This window comes from Mastigoproctus giganteus, chromosome 3 (assembly GCF_048544385.1).
Source record: "Mastigoproctus giganteus isolate SK-2022 chromosome 3, ASM4854438v1, whole genome shotgun sequence".
In the NCBI taxonomy this organism is placed as follows: Eukaryota; Metazoa; Arthropoda; class Arachnida; order Uropygi; family Thelyphonidae; genus Mastigoproctus; species Mastigoproctus giganteus.
The window spans coordinates 22,506,574-22,528,552 of record NC_143577.1 but is presented as its reverse complement, the minus strand read 5'-3'; the positions used below and the strand labels follow the sequence as shown (position 1 = coordinate 22,528,552).

General features: G+C 37.5%; 1 protein-coding gene across 1 annotated transcript in view; it reads right to left on the bottom strand.

Annotated features, from left to right (window-relative positions):
- The window catches only part of LOC150087800 (voltage-dependent calcium channel type A subunit alpha-1-like), a 1,442,149-nt gene that overhangs the window by 1,026,865 nt on the left and 393,305 nt on the right, over positions 1-21,979 (bottom strand). The window contains exon 16 of the mRNA XM_090369204.1: positions 18,333-18,439. Coding sequence (XP_090225330.1) covers positions 18,333-18,439 — 107 coding nt within the window. The remainder of the gene's footprint in view (positions 1-18,332; positions 18,440-21,979) is intronic.

Below are 21,979 nucleotides of genomic sequence, written 5' to 3'. Positions count from 1 at the left end.
GGATGCAATTTTGCCTAGACAGATGAAAAATTGCATCAGGGAAATCCAGTCGGCTGAAACTACCAACTGAATACTGGTGAAGAAATTGAAGCCATGACAGGGAAGAGAGCTATAAATATCTGCAGATGATGCACACTGAACAGCTAGAACAAAGTCTATATCAAGACCTACCTACAAGCTAGCTAAAATCAAAGCTGAATGGTGGGAACATGGTCAGAGCCATAAACACATACAGAGTCCCAGAACTAACACACTTCTTTGGGATCGTAGATCAGACCAACACTGAGCTGAAGGAGTTGTTGTAGTATAGTTTTTTTTTTGGAGTATCAGCTACTACGGCCATATTGCTCCCTGTATGTTGTCTGTAAATTGTGTGTTCTGAGGTCAATTTTCTGTTTGCTGGACGAAAAACCCAAGTTTCTGGGAGAAAAACCATGCTACCCTCGCCTGAGACCGACTACTTCAGCCATGTTGTGAAAAAGGCCTATAAAAATTCCTCCCATCACATAAGGGACTCAAACTTCAGTCTCTTCCACTCAGTGGGGGAGGAAGGCGATCCTGCCTACTCTGCTACTCATGTAGGCAGCTGGAGGAGATTATGAGATCGATCAGGATAATCACGACCAAGAGCAGCCAACGCCAACTGAAATAGGCCATTAAGAGACTTACCACAGCCTGGAAAGACACAGGGAGGGGAGGGTTTGATGACCCTCATTGAACAGAAGAAGAAGAAAGCAAATTAAAATCTGAGGGATTACTTCCAGGAAAACAATCTACTAAGCCATGAGGAAGATAGACTAATGTCACACCTTGCTTAACCTCAATAAGACGACTCCACTCACACCGAAAGAAGAAACAATGACAGAGAGATGGGCAAAGAATCATGGCAGATACTACAATGACCTCTATCAAGACTATATAGATAAGATGGTGTCCAATGTATGGCTCCTGTGTGCGAGACTTTTCCCCAATACTGTAGGATTCATTCTTGCCATCCAAGACCAGGTTATCAACACCAGGAACTACAGAAAATACATCGTAAAGGACCCCAGTGTGACAGATGACACATGTCAATGATATACCTGAATCAAGAAACAATCCAGCACATCACCACAGTGATCATAATGACGAAGTGCACTCATAAACACAACCAAGTCACCAGAATAATACTGGAGAAGCTAGTGCAAACATACTAGTTGATAAAAGAAAATGTAAGAACACTTCCATGGAACTGTTTGTTTGTTTGTTTGTTTGTTATTTGGTTTTCAGGAGCATTAGCAACTAAGGCCATATTGCTCCGGAGATATTCGGTGGTCATTCCCTGACCTTTCCGCATCCTCTGTATTTGGTGGTCACGGGCTCGAAACCCAGTCTAATCAAGAAGCGTGTGCAACGCACTGCTGCTCCTGCCCACCTGGCTACGGAGGCGCCTCCATGGAGCTCTAGAAAGCCACAATCCTGAACAACTCCAGGATAGTCAGAGAGTTACTTGACCAGTTAGAGTAACCAATCATAACAACCACCCCATGCACCTTTTACCAGAACCAGTCGCAGGATAGGAAAAAAACTCATTAGGAGAAGAAAGAGATAATAATAATAATAAATAAAGTATGTTAAAATGCAGTAGAATTCAAAAAGCATATGTATTCTTTATAAGGCGTCATTTGTAAAATTGAAACAAAGAATTTATTTTGACAGTTATTATATTTAGTCAGTATAAAATATTTAACAACAATGCTATTTAACTATATACACTATTTAACAACTATTTAACAACAATGCAACATCAGCAACCCCCAAGACAGAATTCGCTGGTCCCACAGGAACTAGTAGTTGTTGGTGACTCTATTGTCAGGGAAACGGGGAACAGGCTTTGTAAAAAGGATAGGCGGAACAGGACCACGATATGTATGCCAGGGGCAAAGGATGATGACATTCTAGAGTGGATATCATCTTTTAAGGGCACAAAAGGTGATATAGTTGTACACGTTGGCACTAATAATATTATGAGTAGGAGACCGGCAAAATTACTTAACAAGTACAGGTCACTGTAGAAAACAACCCGTGAATAAGGGTTAAATTTGAAAGTGTCTGCAATTCTGCTCAGCCACGATAGGAGGGAGTATATGATGAGAGCCTTGTCGATCAATTCGGTCCTGGAAAGACTGCGCAAGGCTCAAGGGGTAGAATTTTTTTTCAGCCTGGTCAGTACTTGTTAACAGGAGAGACTGCTTCTACAGGGATGGGATACACTTAAATAGAAAGGGTGCAAGAATATTTGCTGATGCTATCTTGGCAGTGTTAGATGGGTCGGAAAACTGCTAGGTTGGGGAGATACAAGTACTAATAGATTAACAGTAGCCACTGGCAGAGGTGAAAGTGATTCTTGCACTGCTTCTATTGCAATGAGCAGAAGCATGGAAAACAAGCTACAGGATATTTCAGAGACTGCTGGGAGTCATTACGGTACAAGTAAACACATGGGTTGTGTTAGGGTAGCTAAGAATACGAACACGTGCATGTATACTAGGAGTTTACCAATACTAGGAGTTTGGTAAATAAATTTGATGAATTTGAGGTATTGCTCAAAGCAAAAAAGGAGGATATTGTTGGGATATCAGAAATGTGGTGTCACACACATATAAGGAATGCAGTACTGGAATTTGGGGAGTATAATGTGTACAGAAAGGATAGACAGGATAGGAAGGGAGGAGGGGTTATGCTATTAGTTAAGAAACACATAAAATCCAAGGAAGTGAAGCCAGTCGACATCGCTGGACAGTGCAGTGTCAAGTCAGTTTGGTGTGACATAAGCATTGGGAGATCAAAATTGAGAGTAGGAGTGTGCTATAGGCCTAATGACTCTGATGAGTATAATAAGAAACTGTACAGGGAAATAGAGTGGGCCAGTAAATCAGAGTCTTATAATGGGGGATTTTAGTTTCCCAGATATTGACTGGAATTTGTGGGTTGGTCACTGACACACTAGCACGGCTTTTGTGGATTTAATGGATGACGTTTTCTACATCAGCATGTTCGGGAGGCAACTAGAGGGAGTAATACTCTTGATTTGATTATCAGTAGTGATTCTTAAGAATCTGCAGATAAAGGAACTGTGATCACTGCCACAGCACACTGTGGCAGTGATCAGAGTGTGCTGAAGTGGGATTTACTCAAAGAGGTAACTACCATCAGGGGTAAAGGGAAGGGTTTTTGCTTTCGTAAAGGCAACTATGATGGTCTGAGACAGTATTTAAATTCTATACAGTGGGACCAACTGATGATGTTACCAACTGCAAAATTCAAAATGGGAAGCATTCAAAGAACTTATCTTGGAAGCTACTAGGCTTTACATACCAACTAAGAAATATTGTTCAAGGTTTAGGCCTAAATGGATGTCAGATGAACTAATGAGACATATGGCAGAAAAGAAAAATACATGGGATACATATAAATTAATGGATGACATGGAAGCCTGTGATAGATATAAGCTGGTCTATAACCAAGGCAGATTATGATACAAAGGCAGATTATGAGAAATCTTTGGCAAAGGATACAAAGAAAAACAGCAAACAGTTCTTTACTTATGTAAACTCTAGAAGGAAGGGGATGAATCAGATTGTTCCACTTGATATCGATGGTTCAACTGTTGATGATCCTGCTCAGGTACATAACAAACTAAATCAATATTTTCCATTCACACATGAGGAGTTATTCAGCAAGGGGAATGCCAGATGTACAAATATATTCAACTCTGGCAGTAAGCTAGATAATTTTGTAATAACTGAGAGTAAACGGGAGGAGAAATTGTTGAAGATAAAAACAACAAAGGCACCTGGGGTGGATGTGATCTATCCAGTTATATTAATAGAGGCAGCAAAGGAAGTAGGCAAACCCTTAGCCATAATTATAAGAGCTTCCTTGGACTCATGGGAGGTACCCATAGACTGGAGATGTGCAAATGTGACCCCAATTCATAAAGGAGGATCAAAGGCTGACACAAGTAATTATAGAACTGAGTTTAACTTCTTTTCCAGGAAAATTAATGGAGGCACTGGTTAAAGAAGCACTGCAGGATCATCTAGCCAAGACTTCAGTTATAGCTCGGACACAGCATCGTTTTGTTAAGGGAAAGTCTTGCCTGACCAATTTGATTGGATGCTATGATGCAGTCACAAAAGAACTGGATGCAGGGATTAACTTTGATATTATATACTTGGATCTTAGAAAGGCTTTTGATACTGTTGCACATGGAAGACATTCTGCACAAATTGGAGCAGTGTGGCATTGGAGGCAAATTGCTGCTATGGATCAAGGGGTGGTTGAGGGGGAGAGGACAGAGAGTGGCAATCAATGGACACTGCTCATTGCGGACTAATGTTATTAGTGGAGTCCCTCAGAGTTCAGTGTTGGGTCCATTATTGTTTTCTGTATTTATAAATAATATTGATGATGGTATAACAAGCTTAATGTCCAAGTTTGCAGATGATACAAAGGTTGGCAGGGTTAAGGACACTACTGAGGGTATGCTGCTGCAACAGGATCTGGAAAGGTTGAGCAGATGGGCTGAGAGGTGGCAAATTAAGTTTAACATTGACAAATGTAAAGTACTACATATGAGAAACAGCAACCCCAGAGCAAAGTATCAACTCTGTGGTACTACACTGACAGTGGTAGAGAATGAAAAGGACCTGGGGGTAATTTTGCAGGCAGATATGAAGTTCTCTGAGCAGTGCAGACAGGCGGCATGAGTAGCTCATGGTGTCTTGTCAATGATATACAGGAATTTTTCTAGCAGGGATAAGGTGGTGATTATTCCCCTGTCAGGCCACACCTTGGGTACTGTACACAGGTCTGGAGGCCTCATTTCAAGAAGGATGTAGAGCTGCTGGAACGAGTACAGAGAAGGGCAACAAGAGTAGTGAATGGAACAAAGGGTTGCTTTGTTCCATTCACTACTCTTAGAAAGCTTAAGTTTTGCAAATTACAGTGTCTGGAGACTAGGCACCAGCAAGGTGATCTGATAGAGGTGTATAAAGCCTTGAATGGTTTGAGCATGCTCAATGCTGATGGTATTCTTCCTCTTGCTCAGAATAATCACCTGAGAGAGCATAAATTCAAATTGAGGAAAGACAGATGTAATATAGATGTGCGGAAATTTGCCTTTAGCCAGCGGGTAGTTGGTTGGTAGAACAGACTTCCATCCCTTGTTTTGGAAGTTGATAGCCTAAATAAATTTAAGGCTCAGGTGGACAGGTATTTCGAATGAACAGAGGGGTGAAATGGAAGTTTTTTTTTTTTTTTGGCTGATGCTGCATAAGATTGCTTTCTTGCATCATATGCCTCTACTAATGCTAATGCTGAGTTAAACATTAGTAGAAAGGAACAAATAAAAGATAGGATTTGTTCTGCTATGAGACATATGATCATAGTGTTTTCTAATTTAGTTTAAACTCTGCAGATTAAAAATTATATAAAAGGACAGTGCTTTTAAGAAATATCAATTAGGCTTTAGAAATTTTGTAATTTTTCATGTACAGTTGATCCTCCCAAATCCTGCAATCCATTTCTTGTACTACGATTTTTCCAGATAATTTTAGCAAAATTGGGAAATCTAGCACAAGAATATTTCTCATATTTCTCATATTATAAAGAAGTGCATTAGAAGTGATTATGTAGGATGGAGATTTTGCCTCAGAAACACAAATTTTTCATATTAGAACCTGGCTGAGGAATCTGTTAGATCATCAGACTCGATACAGTTTATTTACGAATAATATTAGATATACAGTGAGAATTGTTCAGATTTTAGGTTTTAAATATTATAGAAATATTCTGAATATACTTCAAATATTCTCCGTATTCTTTAAAGCAGGGGTGGGCCACATCCGGCCCGCGACGATGTTGAATCCGGCCCCCTCGGTAAATGCATAAATATAGAAAATCCATACCTGACTACACTCGCCATAAACGTTCATCTTAATTCGGCTCAATCGGGAATCGCGGCCAGTACAACAGTAACCAAGTGATTCTACGCAGCGTCAAAGAGTTATTTCCTAATTATTATTGTAGCATCGATCGAACGAAGTTCCTTTGGGTTTGACTTCTTATTGAAAAAAATAATATTGGTGCGAGATATTTTATGTTTTATGCCTTTTCTAATTATTACAGTTTTTAATTTAATATAATTTATAGCCCATAAAATGAGCCAATTAAAAAAAAAAAAGAAAAATTGATGCCGAATGCTGCATTTTCAATGATAATTGGACATTCAGATATTTTTTTAAAAAATACATTAATAATTTGGTAATTCAAGTAATATAACATTTTTTAGGTTCTGATTTTTTTTATTAAATCGTTCAATCTATTCCGGCCCGCATCACGATGCGAAAATTTCATTCGGCCCGCATCATGATACGAAAATTTCATTCGGCCCGCTGACGAAAAAAGTTGCCCACCCCTGCTTTAAAGCCTAGTTCTCAACCAGAGGTATATGTAACCCCTCAGGATACTTCAGGCATTACATCATAACTGGCAGATTTTACTGTGCTTAAATTTTAGTAAAATATTTATCAGCTAATTGCAAAATTTTACTGATTTTACTGTGTATCACTTAGAATGTGTTGTGTTTTAAGAAAACCAAATCAAAATGAAATTGACGAGCTATCATTGTGCCAATGTGAAATTATGTGATTTCTCCATAAATCACATATGTTGGAAGTGATCACAGAATGGCAAGATGAACACTTGATATAGATGTAAGAGAAGAAAGGAAAAAACTGACTCAAATAAATAATACAAAGGTTTTAGGGATAACAGAAGAGGGAAAAAAAGCAGTATGTTCTGGAACTTAAAACAAGTTTGAGCTTCTAAAGACCTTTCAGGACCTAGATATCGACAAGGAATATAACAATCTTTTGAAAGTGATAAAGCCTGAGAAACCTATAGGTAAAAAGAAATCCAAAAAAGAAAAAATTAGTCAAGAAATGCTTATCATGATGAACTGAAGATGACAAATGAAGAGCAAGATAAACACTGACAAGGACAAAATTGAGTATACTGAGTTATGTAAAGCCATTAGAAAGAGACTCAGAGAGGACATAAGAAGCTTTAACGCAAGAAAAGTAGAACAAGCATTAAGGGAAAACAAAGAACTTAAATCAGCAGTAATGACCAGTAATACAGAGACAAACGATGTACAAACGATGGTGTACTTATAAATAGCAGAGAAGACATATTCAAATAGCAGAAAAGACAATTCAAATAGCAGAAGACTACTATAGAGAATTATATAAGGAGCGAGGGAATGATGGATCACAAATTAGTAACACATATGACATACCCAATATCATTGCTGATCAGGTAGAATGTGCACTGAAGAAAATGAAGACAATCATAAAGCCTGGGTGAAGATGAAGTTACTGTAGAGTTGTTAAAATTGGGAGGAAGAGACATGACACAGAAACTGGCAAGACCACAAATTTAAGGGGTGCTTCCGTAGCCAGGTTTGTTTGTTTGGTTTTTTTTTAGGAGCATTAGCAACTAAGGCCATATTGCTCCGGGATATGCGGTGGTCATTCCTTGACCTTTCCGCATCCTCCGTATTTGGTGGTGACGGGCTCGAACTCCGGTCTAATCAAGAAGCGTGTGCTGCGCACTGCTGCTCCTTCCCACCTGGCTACGGAGGCGCCTCCGTAGCCAGGTGGGCAGGAGCAGCAGTGCATAGCATTAGCATTAGTAGAGGCATATTATGCAAGAAAGCAAGCTTATGCAACATCAGCCAAAAAAAAAAAAAAAAAATCCACTTCCACTTCACCCCTCCGTTCGTTCGAAATACCTGTCCAGCTGAACCTTAAATTCATTTAGGCTATCAACTTCCACGACAAGGGATGGAAGTCTCTTCCACCAACCAACTACCTGCTTGCTAAAGGCAAATTTCCGCACGTCTATCCTACATCTGTCTTTCCTCAATTTGAATTTATGCCCTCTCAGGTGATTATTCTGAGCAAGAGGAAGAATCCCATCAGCATTGGGCATGCTCAAACCATTCAAGGCTTTATACACCTCTATTAGATCACCTTGCTGGTGCCTAGTCTCCAGACACTGTAATTTGCAAAACTTAAGCCTTTCTTCGTAGGAGTACCCCTTTGTTCAATTCATTAATCTTGTTGCCCTTCTCTGTACTCGTTCCAGCAGCCCTACATCCTTCTTGAAATGTGGCCTCCAGACTTGTATACAGTACTCAAGGTGTGGCCTGACCATTGCCTTATACAAGGGAATAATCACCTCCTTATCCCTGCTAGAAAAATTCCTGTATATCATTGACAAGACACCATGAGCTACTCTTGCAGCCCATCTGCACTGCTCAGAGAACTTCATATCTGCCTGCACAATTACCCCCCAAGTCCTTTTCATTCTCTGCCACTGTCAGTGTAGTACCACAGAGTTGATACGTTGCTCTGGGGTTGCTGTTTCCCATATGTAGTACTTTACATTTGTGAATGTTAAACTTCATTTGCCACCTCTCAGCCCATCTGCTCAAACTTTCCAGATCCTGTTGTGTCAGTAGTGTCCTTGACAACCCTGCCAACCTTTGTATTGTCTGCAAACTTGGACATTAAGCTTGATATACCATCATCAATATCATTTATAAATACAGAAAACAATAATGGACCCAATACTGAACCCTGAGAATCTACTAATAACATTAGTCCACGTTGAGCAGCGTCCATTGATTACCACTCTCTGTCTTCTCCCCCTCAACCACCTCTTTATCCATAGCACCAATCTGCCTCCAATGCCACACTGCTCCAATTTTTGCAGCAGTCTTCCAGGTGCAACAGTATCAAAAGCCTTTCTAAGATCCAAGTAGAGTCAGTCCTCGTATAACACGTGTTTACACTACACGAATTCGATCATACACGATTTATAAATAGGGGAACGATATCTTATATAACACGAACCGAATTCGCTTACGTACGATTCGCCTTTGTGTTTACAAGAAATGGCAGTCAAATGCAGATTCACCCCAACAGAACGCAACATGATAGGAACGAAGAGAAAATTCTGAAAATGTATTTATGTTTTTTATATCAGTGAAGGGGAAACACATTTCACCATAATAACGTAAAAACCAACACAATTCCAGCTATTGGTATAATCGCAAATGCAATTAGGTCGAGTTTACTACCAGTTTATAACAGATTCCACTAGCAGGAATGCAACTGGAAATTGTTTTTATTGTTTTATGGTAGTAACCCCTAGAAATGTGCGTTAGTAAAATGTGAGGTGTTAATAGTGTATCTCTGTCTTCACGGTGTTGTTTATTCATTTGCTACATGCGCGCAGCTTCGTTTATGTGTATCAAGCTTGCCTCTTCATGTTGTAATGTGCTTTATTCCCTAAAAATGAGTAAAATTCTTAAAAGGTGTGAACAGGAAGCGTCCTGGTGAAGACACTGCAGATTCAGAGAGAAAAAGAAAAGCAATATCGATAAACAGAGGCGGACTGGATCAAAAATTCTTACCCGGGAAAATTTGTAGTGGCCTCATACTAGCGTTTATGGCCAAAATCACACCGGCCTCCGGCCCACCGGGGTTTCCCAGGTAAGGCTTATGGCTATAGGGAAAAAATATGAAATTGTGAAACGCTTTGAGCAAAATGAAAGACCATGTGATATTGCACGTGCTACAGGCCTAAATGAGGCAATGCAGAGGAAAAAAAACTTTCATAGCATGAACAACTCAAAGTGTAATTAAAATCCATTAGATTAAGACACAAAGAATTGGAAGAGATGGAACAGCTGTCATCTGTTTGGATAGAAAATCAAACAAAATACAAGTTGGCTTACGATAGAAGCAAAAGCAGTAGCAATATTTTATTACGTAATAGTCATAATTAAATACGTAAGTATTTTATTACGATTATTTATTGTGTTTAGTAATGTTTTGTGTTACAAATGTGTGTTCAATCTTGGGTGGTCGGCACCTAACCCTATTTTTCCCACAGGGCCTATTGTTAATATTGCACGATTTTGCATTGCACGAGGGTTTCTAGGAACACAACTATCGTGCAATACGAGGATTGACTGTATATAATATCAAAGTCATTCCCTGCATCCAGTTCTTTTGTGAATGCATCATAGTATCCAATCAAATTGGTCAGGCAAGACTTCCCCTTAACAAAACCATGCTCTGTCCAAGCTATAACTGAAGTCTTTTCTAGATGATCCTGCACTGCTTCTTTAACCAGTGCCTCCATTAATTTTCCTGGAACAGAAGTTAAACTCAGTTCTATAATTTCTTGTGTCAGCCATTGATCCTCCTTTGTGAATTGGGGTCACATTTGTACATCTCCAGTCTGTGGGCACCTCCCCTGAGTCCTAGGAAGCTCTCATATATGGCTAAGGGTTTGCTTACTTCCTTTGCTGCCTCCTTTAGTATAACTGGATAGATTCCATCCACCCCAGGTGCCTTTCTTGTGTTTATCTTCAACAATTTCTCCTCCACTTTACTCTCCGTTATTACAAGGTTATATAGCTTACTGCCAGAGTTGAATACACCTCTGGCATTCCCCTCGCTGAATAAACACACGCTTCTTGATTAGACCGGGGTTTGAGCCTGTGACCACTGAATACGGAGGATGCGGAAAGATCAGGGAATGACCATCACATATCCCCAAAGCAATATGGCCTTAGTTGCTAATGCTCCTAAGAACCAAATAACAAACAACAAACAAACTTCACAAAATGCATTAGGAAAGGTGTGATGCCTAAGGAGTGGAATGATGCAATCATAATTTTGCTGCATAAGAAAGGAGATAAATCAGAAATTAGAAAATATAGACCAAAGTTGTTCACAAGGGTCATTCACATATAAAGGTGATTAGAAAGAATACTTGATGAGAATCAACCAAAAGAGCAAGCTGGCTTTAGGACAGGATTCTCAACTATAGACTACCTTCATATAATATCACAGCTAATGGAGAAAGCAAATAAATATAAAACACCATTATGCCTGGCATTTGTGGAATATGAAAAGGCATTTGACTCCATACAGCATAAGGCAATATTTCTACCACTGGAAAAACAAGGCATAGACACTCCATACATTATAATTTTGAAGAAAATATATGAGAATGCTACCTCCTTTATTAGACTAGACAAAGACAGAAGCAAATTTTAAATTGAGAAAGGAGTTCGATAAGTAGACACAATATCTCCGACGTTGTTTTCTGCTGCTGTTGAGGAAGCTTGCAGATGATTAGACTGGTTGCAGAGAGGAGTCAATGTGAATGGAGAGCACCTAAATCATTTAGGATTTTCAGATGACACTTTGATCATAAGCCCATATCCTAAAGAATTAGAAGAAAATGTTAATCAGTTAAGCAGAGTTAGTAAGGATTTAGAACTAAAGATGAATATGACTAAAACAAAAGTAATGATGAAGTATGCCACAGAAAGGGATATAATCATTGAAAAGGTGGATTCATATCAGTAGCGTGGCTACCCTTTTTGGGGGACGGAGGGAAACAGCATGTTTGGGCTCCTACTTAATTACTTTAGGGGCCCGGGCCCAGAGGAAATTGCCTTGCCTGCGTACATGGTAGCTATGCCACTGATTCATATACTTATCTGGGACAAGTCATTAGCTGTAATAATGATAAATGGCTGGAAGACAAGAGAAGAATAAATTTTGGATGGATAGCATTCAGGAAATATAGTCACATACTGAGGAGCAATATCCCAATTTGTGTGAAATGTAAAATAATGAACCAATATATACTCCCCACCATGACTTATGGAAGTGAAACTTGGGCACCCACCAAATGAATAGAAGGGAAGCTGAAAACTACACAGCAAAGAATAGAGTGAATTATATTAGGAATCAGACTGCTAGATAAGAAGAGAAACACATGGATTAGGCAGCAAACACAAATAAAGGACATTCTTATCAAATCTAAAGAACTGAAATGGTCTTGGGCAGGACACATAGCTTGAAGACATGATGACAGATGGACTAAGAAAATAACAGAGTGGTACCTAAGGGGAGCTAAGAGAAAACCTGGCAAGCAACAACAGAGATGGACAGATGAAGTTCATGAGTAATAAATGGATGGCCATTGCACAAAACAGAAGGAAATGGAAAGTTGCTGGAGAGGCCCTCATCCTTCAATGGATTGAAAATGGCTATTGATGATGATGAAGATGATGTACAGCACTGGATAAATGGTAGCCGTATTCCCTTCCAGAGGTAGCTGTTTGTAATTAATGTTCCACTGAAATGCTCTTTTATTGCATCTCCAACTGAAGAGAGAAACTGGGTGTGCTCAGTAATTATTCGCTGATTATTCACCATCCAATTGAGTATAAATTTTCTGTTCTTTTCAAAAATTACTGAGTAACTGAATACCGAATACATCAAAGTGAATATACAGCCAATTTTTTAGCTCTTTTCCCCTCTTAGAAATACAGATGTAATGTATATACAAGTCCCAAAAACACGTTGTATGGCGAGTTTGTGCTGAAGTGATGTGGTGGCTTTTCTGTATAACTGTTTTTAATTTTTATTTCACACAGTCCAATCGGGAATAAATTTTAAGTAAGAGGAACAAACAGAGAGTAAGATTCGATGGAGAGAACAGAAAATCCTGCGAAAATATGTGAACACAAGTGAAAAACTCCTCAATATGACCCATCGGCATTCTGATGGGCATCTATGAGAGTTTGAAGAGTCAGGTAGATGCCCTCAAAGGAATTAAAATTGAGGGCCCCTCAAACTCTCAGCTGCCCAACTCAACACAAGAGTTCACCCTTGTGCATCACGTAACAGAGTGGCAATCTTCAGGGCGGAATGCACTGGTCGCACAGGAGTTAGTTATTGTCGTGACTCAATTTTTAGGGAAATGGGAAATATATTGTGCAAAAAGGATAGGCAGAATAGGACCAGGGTATGTCTGTAGGGACAAAAAAAGATGACATTGTAGAGCAGATATCATCTTTTAAGGGCACAAAATGTGATATTGTGGTACACGTTAGCACTAATGACATTAAACGTAGATCTGGGGGTTTAATTAACAAGTACAGGTCAATGTTGGAAAAACGTCACGACTTAGGATTAAATTTGAATGTGTCTGCAATTCTTCCAAGACACAATAGGAGGGAGTATATGATGAGAGCCTTGTCAATCAATTCAGCTATGGAGAGATTGTGCAAGACTCATGGGGCATAATTTTTCTCAGCATTATCTGTGTTTGTTAACAGGAGCTATTACTTTTACAGGGATGGGATGCACTTAAATAGAAAGGTGCAAGAATATGTGATGAAAAAAAAGATGATGTTGTAGAGCAGATATCATCTTTTAAGGGCACAGAACATGATACTGTTGTACATGTTGGCACTAATGACATTAAGCATAGGAGATCTGGGGATTTAATTAACAAGTACAAGTTCAATGTTGGAAAAAAATTTGCATGTTAGGTTTAAAATTGACAGTGGCTGTAATTCTGCCAAGACACAATAGGAGGGAGTATATGATGAGAGCCTTGTCAATCAATTCGGCCATGGAGAGACTGTGCAAGGCTCGTGGGGTACAATTTTTCTCAGCGTGATCTGCACTTGTTAACAGGAGCTATTGCTTCTACAGGGATGAGATACACTTAAAAAGAAAGGGTGCAATAATATTTGATGATGCTATTGAGGTAATGTTAGGTGGGTTGGAAAACTGCTAGCTTGGGGGGAGGATCCACAGAATAATAGATTAACAGTAGCAACAGAAGCCGACCGGGCTAGCCAGGTGGGTAAAGTGCCTACCTGGCAACCTAAAGGTCGCGGGTTCGAATCCCGCCTCGGGCTTGGATCAAAGTACTGCAAAAAGCTTGGGAGATGCATTATGGCCACAGAAGCCAATGCACCAACAACTACCGGAAAAAAAAAAAAAAAAAAAGTAGCAACAGACAGTTTAAAGTGATTCTTGCATTCTTCTATTGGAATGAGCAGCAGCCTGGAAAACACGTTGCTGGGGATTTCAGGAACTGCTGAGAGTCATCATAGAACAAGTAAATACGTGGGCTGTGTTAGGGTAACTAAGAGTAAGAACAGGTGCATGTATACTTGCATATACACCAATGCTAGGAGTATACAAAGTAGTAAATAAATTTGATCAATTTGAAGTGCTGGCCAAGACATCAAAAGTGGATATTGTTGGGATATTAGAGACGTGGTGTCACACAGATATAAGGAATGTAGCATTGGAATTTGGGATGTACAATAATAACAGGGTGGATAAACAGGATAAGAAGGGAGGAGGGTTTATGTTGTTAGTTAAGAAATACATAAAATCTAAGAAAATGCATCCAGTTGACCAAGACAGACAGTGCAATGTTGAGTCAGTTTGGTGTGACATAAACACTGGGAAAGCAAAAATAAGGGTAGGAGTTTGATATAGGACTAATGGCTTTGATGAGTACAATGAACAGTTGTGCAGAGAAATAGTGGGTCAGTAAACCAGAATGTCTTATAATGGGGGATTTTAAATTTCCAGATATTGACTGGAACTTATGGATTGGTCACTTGCACACTAGTATTACCATTAGCATAATGCACATTAGCATTACCATTAACTTAAAACGATGCCGCTTTGCTAATATTCTGTTCATTCAGATTTGGATATGTATTATTGATGCTTTCGCACTATACTTATATATAGTCTATACTTTTCCATAGCTTGAGGCTTATGCCCTAAACGCTTTATAGTATAATACATTAGCAGAGGCATATGATGAAAGAAAGCAAGCTTATACAGCATCAGCGAAAAGGGAAAAAAAAAAAAAAACCTTCCCATTTCACCCATCCATTCACACCAAATATATCCCCAGGGGCTCATATCTGGTGAGTACGGGCTTGGCAAACCCAGGGTCCCGAGCTGGATATCGTCATTCTTCTCCTTCTTGCTTGCTTGGTGATTCCCTTCTACTTCTGACTCTCTTTCTCTCAGGATAACGTAGGGAATTTTTTTTTTTTTTTTTTGGCTGGTGCAGCATAAGCCTCAGGCTTCCTTGCACTATATGGCTAATAATATATTAATAATAATAATAATAAATGTTTGTCTAGTGCTGCATTGAATTTATTTAAGCTGTCAACTTCTACAACGACAGATGGAAGTGGTGGTTGATAATTACAACAATCAACCACCCACTAGTTAACTTCTGCACATCTATTCTACAACTGCCTTTCCTCAATTTAAATTTATATTCCCTCAGGCGATTAATCTGGGCAAGAGGAAGAATCCCATCAACCATTGACTATGCTCAACCCATTAAAGGCATTATACACTTTAATCAGATCACCTCGCAAGTTCCCTTCTACTTCTCTCTCTCTCTCTCTCTCTCTCTCTCTCTCTCTCTCTCTCTCTCTCTCTCTCTCAAGGTAATTCAGAAATTTTTTTATTTTGGCTGGTACATAAGAGCAACCCTTTGTTCCATTCACTTATCTTGTTGCCCTTCTCTGTACTTGTTCCAGCAGCTCTACATCCTTCCTAAAATGAGGCCTCCAGACCTTTATATAGTACTCAAGATGTTGCCTGACCATTGCCTAATACAAGGGGATAATCACCTCCTTTTTCCTGCTAGAAAAATTCCTGTATATCATTGACAAGACACTATGAGCTACTTTTGTAGACCATCTGCACTACTCAGAAAAATTCATATCTGACTGCACAATTATCCCCAGGTCCTTTTCATTCTCTAGAGCACCCTCAGTGTAGTACCACACAGTTGATACTTTACTCTGAGGTTACTACTACCCATATACAGTACTTTACATTTGTCAATGTTAAACTTCAGTTGCCACCTCTCAACCCATCTGCTCAACTTTTTGAGATCCTATTGCAGTAGCTTACTGTCATTAGTGTCATTAACAAACCTGAACCTTTGTGTCATCTGCAAACTTAACATTAAGCCTGATATACCTTCATCAATATCATTATAAATAGAGAAAACAACAATGGATCCAACACTGAACCTTGGGGGACTCCACTAATAATATTACTCCATGAAGAGCAGTGTCCATTGATTACCACTCTCTGTCTTCTGCCAATCAACCATCCCTTTATCCTTAGCAGAAATTTGTGAAGCAGTGTTCCATGTACAACAGTATCAAAAGCCTACCTAAGATCCAAGTTTATGATATCAAAATTATTCTTTGCATCCAGTTCCTTTGTGTCTACATCATAGTATGCAATCAAATTGCTCAGACAAGACTTCCCCTTAACAAACCCATGCTGTGTGTGAACTATAACTGCAGTCTTGTATAGATGATCCTGTAATGCTTCTTTAACCAGTGCCTCCATTACTTTCCCTGGAACCGAAGTCAAACTAACAGGTTTGAATTACTTGTGTGTTACCCTTTGATCCTCCTTTGTGAATCAGAGTCACATTTGCATATCTCCAGTCCATGGGTAACTCCCCTGAGTCCAGGGAAGTGCTTGAGTGCAAGAAAACAAAAAAATAATAATAATAAAACAAAAGAAAGTGTGTACCCTGTATACACTAAAGATGTTTTATGTAAAAACAACCTTGCTTTGGAAGAGGTTAGCGAAATCCGAGCCGAGGAATGTAATGGAAGTGTAACATAAATACAAATGTTGATGTGATGCAGAAATTATAAAAACTACAACTTTCATATCAGGTGTTTCCATTATTTTCTTCACCCACTGGTATTATGGATCAAACACAAAAATGTGTATATGTAGAAACTGTTAAGTGATGTCAAATTTTATGAATCATTTTTGAAATCTACACATAAAAATTTAAAATAGCTGATATATTAGTTGGGTAAAAATCATGTTGGCCAGCATTATGAGAGGTGATGGACAAATGAGGTGGGTTGGGTTTCTTTATTACTTTTTTTTTCATTTGGCTGATGCTGTAGCTTGCTTCCTTGCAACCTTTGTCAATTAATACTAACACCAATAATAAATCTTTTACCGTATATAATATTATACATTGCCATGTTCTGTAACATCTTTAAATGTAAGATATGCTACCATAATAATGCAGTATTTATTTATTTTTTCTTTTATATGATCGTGATATGATCACCTAAAATCTGGAATATTCCAAGATTTGGTAAGAATCAGGTCCATACGTCGTTGGATTTTAAAGTTTCAACTATATTGCTTTGTTTATTGTATAACAGCTCAGTCAAGAAACTTCTTTTTGACGGTTTTGGGAATTGTTGCCAGAGACCATCTGCTATCAGATAAGGGACCAATATGTTGTGAAACATGCTGTCATAGCAGTTGCCCAGCTTTTAACCCAGAGCAAAGTGCACTGGAGCTTACATGATTTCAGCAATTTTGTGTTATTCATCTACCCAATCCACACAGCTGAAATTACCAATACCTTTCTACATTACAAAAGTGTTTTCTTTAATCTGTCCACCAAAAATCTCTGTTAATTATCACACAGCAATGCACCTAGGCTATAGCTTGAAAAAATCCAACAAAGAAAGGCTCTGCCACCCTGACCAGGCAAGGGGAACTCCTCTTTATTATTATTATTATTATTAATAGCTACACGGTGCAAGGAAGCCTGAGGCTTATGCTGCACTAGACAAAAAAAAATTCCCCGAGTTACCCTGAGAGAGAGAGAGAGAGAAGTAGAAGGAAATCACCAAGAAAGAGAAGAATGATGATATCCAGCTCAGGACCCTGGGTGTGCCAAGCCCATACTCACCAGATGTGAGCCTCTTTGCTGTCCTTTTCCTCAACATTAATACCTGCATCCTCCCCTGAATCCTAGGACCAACCCTACTCAAACCCTGTCCTTTCTGAACAGGTGCCAAACAACAAAGCTGCTATATCCATGCAGAAGTCAAATCTTTTATTACTGATTTCTAAAAGGTTATAAACAACCTTTATATTGTGAAGTTTCACTGGAAGTAGCTGTTGCTCATAATTAGTAAAACAAATGAAAAACAAGAAAATAGAAATCTCATATAATGACACATAGTTTGACAAATTTACCAATTGTGTGAGAGCGGGAAAGTTTTCCATAGTGATAAAAGGTTCCTTTAGCCAGCAGTTGCCACTGTTATCATAGCCTGTATTTTTAATAAGATCACATCAAGATAATTCATGTGAAGGCCAGTTGTAATATCCATGAGAAATAAATTGTTTATATTGAGTTCATTTAAAATGAGGATTAGAATTAGTATCAAAAAATGAAGTCATGCTCATAACTATGATGATAATACTGGATTCGTAATTCATAATGTTCTATATTATAAATATTTAAAAAAACTTATATGAAATAAAAAATAATGTCATTAATACCTTCATCATCCAACTCATTGTTTTCTTTTTCATCTTCCGACATCAATTTCTTGTTAATTTCTACCTTTTCTTGGCTACCTTTCCAATTCTTAGTATTTTCCTGGTCACTGTTGGCATACAATTTATAAATATATATTCAAGATGTAAAGAAATCTAATAACTTTAATGAAAATGATTTACAGATTGAAAAGAATGATGTTGCAAAATTGTCTTTAAATATTACTGTAGTCACAATAATATTAAAGGAGTCCTACAACAATAAACAGCAACACTAATTTTTTTTTTTATCAAAGTATTAGTTTATCTCTGATTATGGATGAGCTTCCATTCTGCAATCAGGAAAATATTATACACTAAAAAAAAAAGGAAATATTTCCAAAAAAAAAAGAAAGAATATATTTAAAAACATATTTCAGTAAAATATGCTATAAATGGTGAATTATAAAAATTTTATATTACCATTCCAAAGCAACCAAATGGAACAATTTCAAAAGCCAAAAGTGTGTTTTAAGGAAGGAAAATGCTTTAAAAACTTATGAAATTTTGTTTTGATATTATGTTTTCAATAATCATTAGGATAATTTTAGGTAAGTATAGAGTTAGACTTCCCATACACATGATATCATCCTTACTTCATTAACTTGCCTGTTGTCCTTAAAAGGTCTGTTGAGAATCGTAATTGTTCCATATTTTACAATCTCAATGTGAACTTTAATGAAAATGCAAAAAATTTATACCCAAGTGTATTAGTCATTGTTTCTGATAGAAGTTTATCTTACTAAATTATTAAAATAATCAAGTTAGGAAGGAGATAATTACATGATATCTATTCCTCAGGCATTATTTTTCCTCCCACTAGTGTTTATTATTAAATGTGAATATGTTACTTTTCAATATGCATTTCCCACACTGCAAGTTGACATGCAAGAATGCAACTCAAATGGAGGGAACCATTCTGCTAAGAGCATTTCTGAGTCACACATTACTTATTAGCACACTGTCTTTAAATACTGCACTGTATTTGCTCACTCTTTTAGCTAATAATTATAAGAAGTCTTCCACTTACATTGGTTCAATTTTTGCCAAACAGCACTTACGTCACTAGACAATGCCATCACTGTTATTAAGTTTCCACTTATTTGCCATTTAACATCATTAACATACAGGTTGTTAAATACTTTTTGAAATGAATATGCAACTATTACCACACGAATTAAACAGACTGGTTATAAACAAATACAACCAAGTGAGCCAATAAACATATACAACCATAAAAAATGTGATATAGAATATATAAATGAAAATAAACAATATAAAATATATTAAAATCAATATTAAAACACTACATACAAAGAATAACTTATGTAAATATGATAAATATAACTATTATTAACAGATATATGATAAAGTCATGTAGGCAATAGCAATTATAAGACAGTGATATTTTAAATTATAATATTATCAACAGATAACACAGGAAGAAACATTAACATTACATTACAGATAAACTGTGAATAAACAGAACTATTAGATGGTAAACCGTGGTGCATTCTATGAACTATCCATAATAAAGAATAACAAGATTCCCTTGTGATTGCATATTTGCACACACAAGTGTTCTTAAACCATGACAGGTCTTTGGATATATTCAATTATTTTATCTGGAAACATACTTTATCAAAAAAATCAAGGAGAACATATTAAAGGACTAGTATATCCTTTTTTTCCAACAGAATTTTTATATTTAATAAAAGTGTAATATTATTACATATGAATATTACAAATTGAATGAGTATTTTGTATCTACATTCACACATGAGAAATTCTGTAAGGAAGGGGAGGGGAGGACAGAAGTTTACTAAACTCTAACAGGGGGCACGGATTCAAATTGAGGAAAGACAGTTGTAGAATAGATGTGCGGAAGTTTGCCTTTAGCCAGCAGGTAGTTGATTGCTGGAACAGATTTCCATCTGTTATTATTATTATTATAAGCCATATGGTGCAAGGAAGCCTAAAGATTATGCTGCACCAGCCAAAAAAAAAAAAAAAAACTGGGTGTGCCAAGCCCATACTCACCAGATATGAGCTCCTGGGATTGAGGAAGTTATAGCTTAAATAAATTTAAGGCTGAAATAGACAAACATTTGGAGTGACTGGATGGGTGAAATGGGAAGGAGTTTTTTTTTTTTTTGGCTGATGCTATATAAGCTTGCTTTCTTGAATCATATGCCTCACTTCTGCTAATATCAGTTACAGAAATTTTATTTTTATCATATTTCACCATACAGTACAAAAATAGAACCAATACAGGCAAATAAGAATGAAATTTGCATACATGAAAATCATTTACAAAATTGAACCATAATATCATTTATACACAAAATAATTTTAAGAAGTATATCAAATACACCAGCTACACTTAAGACATGATGTTGACTGGGTTCTCTTTTCAGTTCTACATATAAAACATATATGTAGGTGTTGGTGTTAAATATCCATGTACAGTAAAATTTTGGTGACTTTTAAGTATTTTTGATTTATTTCATCCTAAAAAATTACCTAATAAAAGGAAAGGTCAGGGTATGTGTGATGCATGATGTAAAGTAATATAGTAGAAACTGAAGGGAAAAGTGAGAACATTTAATGAGATTATCCATACAGTAAACCCCTTGTTCAGTGAATCTCAGTTTAACAGACTTCAGAAATAACAGGACATCATCTACTAAACTAGGCTTTTTTTGTCTTTATGGGCTCTTAAAATATATGTACCTAGTGTTTCTGGCTGATTTAAATACACCATTTCTCATTTCCCTTCAAATACACAAATTATGCAACAAAACATAAATAAATATATGTTCAAGAAAATGCAAGCAAACTAATCTTAAAATTTTGGAGCCTTCTATGTATACTGTGTTTACATTGTTTCCAATAACAGCAATAACTTCAGATTTCTCAAAACCACCAAATGGTGGTGGTGGTGTAAATCTAGGGCTCTCATGAATCCAGTCTTTTTGAAATGTCCAATTTAGTTTCCGACACGTTTTTCTGATAGCTTTTCATATTCTTTGCATTATTTGCACTAGCTGCTTCACTTGATCTTTTTGAGGCCATTTTAAAAAGAAAAGAAGTTAAAACTACCTACACCCCTCATGCATAAAATCACTCAGGCAGACACAGAATGCATATAAACAATACAAAATCCAGAACTGATTGGAAACTAAAACCAAACTGAAACAAACACTATAGACGATAGCAAAAACAACTCCTGTCAAAGAAACAACAGTTCCTAAAGGGAAGTTTCAGTACCTCATTACACTTCAGTTAATCTTGAGGTTGTCACAGATATTCTCTCAGATATGTCAGTAACTGCTACCTGGGAGTCTAAAATGCTGATGGAAATGATATTCAGGTGACATTCAAGTCAAGTGGACCCAATTTTGGCAAAGTCCGGACAGTCTGTGAGAGCCAAATCCTCTGCTTGCACCTTCATGATGGTGGGACTGTCCACACCACATGGAGGAATGCCGCCCCCCCTGTGTTTCCAGGCAATACTAGGTGGTAGATGACTCTCATCAATCGGTGCAATACCACCACTTTGCTTATTAGAGGCTCGAAGTGGTGGTTGTTGTTGTTATTTGGTTTTTAGG